The sequence below is a fragment of the Eulemur rufifrons genome, chromosome 16 (assembly GCF_041146395.1).
Source record: "Eulemur rufifrons isolate Redbay chromosome 16, OSU_ERuf_1, whole genome shotgun sequence".
NCBI lineage: Eukaryota > Metazoa > Chordata > Mammalia > Primates > Lemuridae > Eulemur > Eulemur rufifrons.
Window position 1 is genome coordinate 43,653,616 of NC_090998.1, and position 7,861 is coordinate 43,661,476.

Here is a 7,861-nt window from a genome sequence, read left to right on the forward strand (position 1 = left end):
TCTCAATGGAGTCCTTATTGCAGACCTCTCAAGGGAGACCTTACAAGCCAGAAGGGATTGGGGCCACATCGTCAGGCTTCCTAAACAGAACAACTTCCAGCCTAGAATTTTGTATCCTGCAAAACTAAGTTTCATATAAGAAAGAGAAATAAAGAACTTTTCCAGACAAGCAAACATTGAGGGAATTTTTCAAGACCAGACCTGCCCTGCAGGAAATACTACTGCACTATGATAGATCAGCAAAATAGACACCCACCAGTGTAAATCCACCCAAAAGCTAAAGCTCAGAGCTCATATAAAACAATAGCACAAGAGGTAAAACAAAGCAATAAGGTACTACCACGTACATGTGAAATCTAAAAAAGTTGATTTCATAGAAATAGAGCAGAATGGTGGTTCCAAGAGGCTAGGGCAGTTGGGGGTTGAGGATCTGTGGAAATCTTGGTCAAAGTATTCATAATTACAGTTAGACAGGAGAAATAAGTTCAAAAGATCTATTGTACTGCATGGTGACTATAGTTAATGACAATACATTGTGTTCTTGAAAAATGCTAGCAGAGTAGATGTTAAGTGTTCTCAACATAAAAATGATAACTATGTGAGGTAATGCATATGTTAATTAGCTAGATTTAACTATTCCACAATGTGTATATTTTTCAAAACATCTTGGTGTATATGACAAATACACATAATTGTATCTGTCGATTTAAATAAATAAATGAATACATTTGAAAAACCTCTTATTGTTCTATTTCCTATGAAATTATTTTTAATCATTAATATTTTTAATCATTATTTTTAATCATTATTTTTAATCATTATTATTACTGCAGTTTTCTTTTTTTAATATTAAACTTTTTATTTCCTAATATAAGCATGTACAATAAATATAAATTTCCCTCAAAATATTTGTTATGGACTGAGGGTTTTTGGGATTTTTTTGTTTGTTTGTGTGTTTTTTATTTTTATTTCAGGATATTACGAGGGTACCAACATTTTGGTTACATTTTATGTTTTTGCCTCACCCAAGTGAGGATTACAGGCATGGCCTTCCCCTCTACAATGCTCACCACATCCATTAGTTGCAAGTTTACCCCGCCAAACCCCTAAACCCTGGAGAATATTACTACCGTGTGAGCACCATAGTGTTGATCAGTTAGTGCCAGTTTGATGGCGAGTATATGTGGAACCTATTGTTCCGATCCTGTGATACCTCACTTCGGATAATGGGCTCAAGCTCTATCCAGGAAAATATAAGAGGTGCTAGATCACTGTCATTCTTACAATTGAGTAATATTTCATTGTATACATATACCAAATTTTAATAATCCACTCATGAATCGACGGGCACTTGGGTTGTATCCACATCCTTGCAATAGTGAATTGTGCTGCCATAAACATTCGGGTACTGCAGTTTTCATAAGGCTTTTGTGCTATACTGATGTTCTCTTGCCAGCTCCTTCAGAGTCTCTTTGGACTTCTTCCCCAATCTCTTATTAAAAATTCAAGAGTGGCCGGGCGCGGTGGCTCACGCCTGTAATCCTAGCACTCTGGGAGGCCGAGGCGGGTGGATCGCTCAAGGTCAGGAGTTTGAGACCAGCCTGAGCAAGAGTGAGACCCCGTCTCTACTAAAAATAGAAAGAAATTATATGGACAACTAAAATATATATACACAAAAAATTAGCCGGGCATGGTGGCGCATGCCTGTAGTCCCAGCTACTCGGGAGGCTGAGGCAGGAGGATCGCTTAAGCCCAGGAGTTTGAGGTTGCTGTGAGCTAGACTGACGCCACGGCACTCACTCTAGCCCGGGCAACAGAATGAGACTCTGTCTCAAAAAAAAAAAAAAAAAAAATTCAAGAGTTTTCAAAGAATAGGGTTCATTAGTTATTTTCTGGATGTGGGTCTCCTGGGATCTTTCATTTCTTTCCTCAGCTGATTATGCTGAGGTCTCCTCAGAATAGAACATTTAAAATGTGTTTCAGGCTCATGTAAAATCAGAGAGGAAGCACATATCCAGGCTCAGATGAATCAGAACAGAGGAAATAAGGCTTTGAAGGGAGAGTGCTTCCTAGGGTTTTATTATCACTGGTATAAGCATGCATAATTTAAATAATCTGGAAGGATTACTTACTGGCCAGGGTGCATTTAAATTAATGTGGAACTAAGAAGTGGCAAATGAGAGCTAAACTGATATACATCAATACAAGTAGGATTTTTTCTACTAAATTTTCAAAAAGTTTTTAATTTTGTGAATAATTATATCAACAAGTAGTGGTGGGAAAGCGAACAAGTTCAATTTTACACCACCTTCCATCCATGTCTGACTTCTAAGTTGTGACTCATCCCATGGACACCTATGGTTACAATCCCACAGCTTTTGCCCTGAAAGTCAAATGTAAGTATGTTCTCAGCTTATAATTCTATAAATGTTACCTTTTTGTGATTGTGGAGCATGAAATCATATAACTGTAATTTTTTATTTTTTTAGTTAAAACGTGACTATGCTTGCTTTATAACATTCAAACAATATAGACAAGTATAAAGAAGAGAAAGCTCCTATATGCTCCCCAGTTCCTCATCTAACTCCATCAAAGTAATTACAAATAACAATTTATGTTTTCAGATCTACATGATTATGTACATAAAAATATTTATATCATTTGTATCATATATACATAGATATGAAGTAGATATATAGATATAAATACAGATATCTTTTCAACCCAAATGGTATCATATAATACACTATTGTTTAGCAGCTTGCTTTACTCACATAGCAGTATATTAAATACATCTTTCCAGATGAGTTTACATAAATCTTTCCCATTCTTTTTTATTGGCCTATTCCATTTTGTAGTTTAGATATGTCAGAATTGTTAGTCATCTCTCTACTGATGAACATTTAAATTGTTTTTAACTTTTTATATTTACAAACAAAGCTAAAATGAACATCTTTGTGAAATTATTGATGCAGAATTGTTATAGAATTTCTGTGAAATACGAATGTGAAGTTTTGAATGATAACCTAGAGCTGTTCACCAAAAAACAAAAAATTAATTACTGGGAAGTGCCAGAGCCTTATGGATATTCAGGTCACCAGATGACATGGCCTCATTCCATACATCCTACTGATTAGGATATTCTTGGGGACAACAAAAAAGATACATCCCTGGTGTTTCAAACATGGCCTAAGGATATGGGGTAGGGCTTAAGATTTCTTTATTTTGGGGATCTTAGGTTAGAACAATATGAAGAAGCCCAAAGGATTCTTGATATTCAAGGATTCTTGCAAGAAATACTGACCTTTCTGAAAAAGAACATTATGACCAATAATCTGGTAGCCCATTTCCTCATTCTCTGTGCTGGGGCTATACCTATATCCCAAGTAAAATAACCGATCCCATCCAGGAGGCTTAGAGAATATAGGATCAGGGGTGGGGGCAAGTACAGATAAACACTTCTCCCTAAGTGTCAGTGGGGAGAATCTGAAATGACACCTCAGTATCCTGAAAACTAAGCACAAGTGACCATTCTGTGTCCAAATAAACTTACACACATTAAGTCATTTTTTTAGTCAATCCACACTGTATATATACTTTAAAACATTATATTGTACATGATAAATACATATAACTTTATTTGTCAATTCAAAAAATAAAATAACAAAACCCTGAAAAATAAAATAAAATTGTTATATTTCCCTTATCCTCAATAACATGGAACAAATACAGATTTTTTTACTCAGTGATAGAAAAGCAGCAACGATGAACAAGAAAAATTTCAAAAGACAACCTTACTAATAAAAGCCTGGCTCTCAGCTCTTGAAATCCCAGAAGAGACCAGGTAACACACGACTCACTGGCTGTTCATCAGTGGACAAGAGAAAAGAAAAGGTAAAAATCAATTTATGGAGTGAAGTGACTTTACCCTATGCTGGCTCTTGATCATTCTTATCAGTTGCTAGACAAGCTTGGAAAAATGTACAGTTTATATGGCAAATAGCCAAGGATAAAGGGGCAAATGGGAACAAAGTAAAGGGGAGGCACTAATTTTTTTTCATTTATTTAAAAAATATATATTTTGCCCATACTGTATGTTCTTGCTGCTGTTATTGGGGGGATAAAAGAATACCAAAAAAGGGGAATAATATATTTATTAATATAAAGAGCCTATCACAAAGCCAACACTGAGATCATTCAATAAGTCTTGGTTCTCTTGCCCTTCCCCTACTCTCAGGGAACTTACAATCTGCTTTTAAAATAGAAAATGGTTAATACCTGAATAGAATGCGTCATTATATTAATTCCTATCTTAGAATCAGATATCTCTCTGCATTTACCCTGTGTCACAGATACACCGATATTCATTCTATGTAAAATTTCCACATAGAGTGCTTATTAATAAACATAGAAAGAAGAAAATGATAGCAGGAACCTGACTGGAGAGACACCATCTGTCTCTCTGCTAATACCATCTAAAATAGAAGAACTGGGACCTGAGGGAAAGCAGACGCCAGCAGTAAATATTTAGAGACTGATGCTGTTAGTTATAACGGTCCACAAATTCAAAAATTCAAAAGGATATTGGGAAATCCTTAGTTACCACAGTTTTAATGATATTGCTAGTTCCTGCCTAAAGACCCCTCAACTGTGAGCTAACTTCTTTTCTTCTCCCACTGAGAGCAAGGCAGTGGTAGAAATGAGACATCACTGCCAAATTTGCAGATATAATGAAAGATCAAAGTAGAGGCATGCAAAAGCTATGAAAAACAATGCTCAACATCATTAGTCTTCAGAGAAATGCAAATCAAAACTACAATGAGATTCATCTCACCCAGTCAAAATGGCTTTCATCAAAAAGACAGGCAATAACAAATGTTGGTGAGTATGTGGAGAAAGGGAAACCCTTGTACACTGTTGGTGGGAATGTAAATATTACAGCCACTATGGAGAACAGTATAGAGGTTCCTCAAGAAACTGAAAAAGAACTACCGTATGACCCAGCAATCCCACTGCTGGGTATATACCCAAAGGAAGGGAAATCAGTATGGTTTTTTTTTTTTTTTTTTTGAGACAGAGTCTCACTTTGTTGCCCGGGCTAGAGTGCCGTGGCGTCAGCCCAGCTCACAGCAACTTCAAACTCCTGGGCTCAAGCGATCCTCCTGCTTCAGCCTCCCAAGCAGCTGGGACTACAGGCATGCGCCACCATGCCTGGCCAATTTTTCTATGTATATATATTTTTAGCTGTCCATATAATTTCTTTCTATTTTTAGTAGAGGCAGGGTCTCGCTCTTGCTCAGGCTGATCTCAAACTCCTGAGCTCAAACAATCTGCCCGTCTCGGCCTCCCAGAGTGCTAGGATTGCAGGCGTGAGCCACCGTGCCCGGCCCAGTATGTTGAAAAGATATCTGCACTCTCCATATTTATTGCATCACTATTCACGATAGCTAAGATTTGGAATCAACCTAAGTGTCCACCAACAGATGATTGGATAAAGAAATTGTGGTACAGGCCGGGCGCGGTGGCTCACGCCTGTAATCCTAGCACTCTGGGAGGCCGAGGCGGGTGGATCGCTCGAGGTCAGGAGTTCGAGACCAGCCTGAGCAAGAGTGAGACCCCGTCTCTACTAAAAATAGAAAGACACTATATGGACAACTAAAAATCTATATAGAAAAAATTAGCCGGGCATAGTGGCGCATGCCTGTAGTCCCAGCTACTCGGGAGGCTGAGGCAGGAGGATCGCTTAAGCCGAGGAGTCTGAGGTTGCTGTGAGCTAAGCTGACGCCACGGCACTCACTCTAGCCTGGGCAACAAAGTGAGACTCTGTCTCAACAAAAAAAAAAAAAAAAAGAAATTGTGGTACATATGCACAGTGGAATATTATATAGCAACAACAAAGAATGAAATACTACCATTTGCAACAACATGGATAGAACTGGAGAACATTATGTTAAGTGAAATTAGCCAAGCACAGAAGACAAATCTCTCATGTTCTCACTCATATGTGGGCGCTAAATATCTAAAAAAAAAAAAAAAAAAAAAAAGATCTCACAGAGGTAAAGAGGCTTGGAAGGGTAGCAGGGAGGTGGGGATAAAGTGGGGATAGTTAATGGGTGCAAAAATGTAGTCACATAGTTAGATGTAATGAACAATATTTGATAGCCCAACACAGGGACAATAATCAACAATAAGTTAGGGTATACTTTAATGTAACTAAAGAGTGGAATATTCCTGGGACACAGAGAAATGACAAATGCCTGAGGAGATGAATACCCCACTTACCCTGATTTGATTAACTCACATTATATGCCTGTATCAAAACATCACATGTACCCTATAAAAATATAAAATTATTAGGTACTCATAATAATTAATTTTTTAAATTTGTTGAAGTAGAAGAATGTTCAAAGTGAAAATAAGAACAGAAAATGGAGAAAATAATAACTTGGGCATTGGTTTAGAAGGTAGGCTAGGAAAGTACATGAAAATTCTGAAGAGGAGCCATGGAGAAATCCTCATACATGGGAATTTAAGAAAATAGTTCTTGTGAAGAGCCAGTCCCTATCCAACAGAAAACCTTGCTTGAGTAAAACTGACAGAAAAAAGACACTTGAACCAATTCAACAGGGAAAACTTGGCCTCTCCTAAATTTTCCTGAGCTCTTCTGTCCTCATCACTGACTTATTTCTTTTGTACCTTCATAGGCAGCAGAGGTTAGAAATGAGAAACCAAACATTTCTGACAGAATTCATTCTGCTGGGACTAACAGACATCCCAGATATTCAAGTTGTCATTTTTATACTTCTCTTCCTCACCTATGTATTCAGCATCATTGGAAATCTGACAATTATCACCCTCACACTACTGGACTCCCACCTCCAGACTCCCATGTATTTCTTCCTTCGGAACTTCTCCTTCTTGGAAATTTCCTTTACGACCACTTTCACTCCCAGGCTGCTGTTCAGCATCTCTACCGGGAATAAAACCATCAGCTTTGCTGGATGCTTCACTCAGTATTTCTTTGCCATATTTTTCGGGGCCACAGAGTTTTACCTTCTGGCTGCCATGTCCTACGACCGCTACGTGGCCATCTGCAAACCCCTGCATTACACCACCATCATGAGCAGCAGGGTCTGTGTCCAGCTGGTTCTCTGCTCCTGGCTGGGTGGATTCCTAATTATCTTACCCCCGATCATCCTGACCAGCCAGCTGGATTTCTGTGCCTCCAACGTGCTGAATCATTATTATTGTGACTATGGACCTCTCATAGAAATATCTTGCTCAGACACAAGTCTACTGGAATTGGTGGACTTTATCTTAGCAGTTGTGATCTTGGTGGCCACCCTGGTGCTGGTGATTCTCTCCTACACAAACATCATCGGGACCATTCTGAAGATCCCCTCTGCTCGGCAAAGGAAAAGGGCCTTTTCCACCTGTTCTTCCCACATGATTGTCATCTCTCTCTCTTATGGCAGCTGCATCTTCATGTACGTAAAACCTTCGGCAAAAGAAGGAGTTGCCTTCAATAAGGGAGTGGCTGTGCTCAATACCTCAGTTGCCCCTTTACTGAACCCGTTCATTTACACTCTAAGGAATAAACAAGTAAAAGAAGCCTTCAAGGATGTGGCCAGAAAAATAATACATCTTTATTCAGGTTAATGGCCTCAAAATACATGGAAATTTTGAATGATATTCATGAAGTTCCTCCAACTGATAATTTCAGCTTCTGATGTCTTCTTTTCTTAAAGTGATTTCTCAAATAAATGGAATGTGAGCACCTGTCAGAATTTTGTTTCATATTTGCTGGCAAGAGAAAGACATTTAAAGGCTAGTCCAGATATTTTTTTTTTCTGGTAGATAT

At 38.2% G+C, this 7,861-nt stretch overlaps 1 protein-coding gene across 1 annotated transcript; it reads left to right on the forward strand.

Moving 5' to 3' along the window:
* The first annotated feature begins 6,720 nt into the window (after positions 1-6,720).
* LOC138397296 (olfactory receptor 6C4-like) lies at positions 6,721-7,659 on the forward strand. Its single transcript, XM_069491239.1, has one exon. It carries the CDS (start codon positions 6,721-6,723, stop codon positions 7,657-7,659), a length of 939 nt encoding a protein of 312 aa, XP_069347340.1.
* The last annotated feature ends 202 nt before the right edge of the window (positions 7,660-7,861 follow it).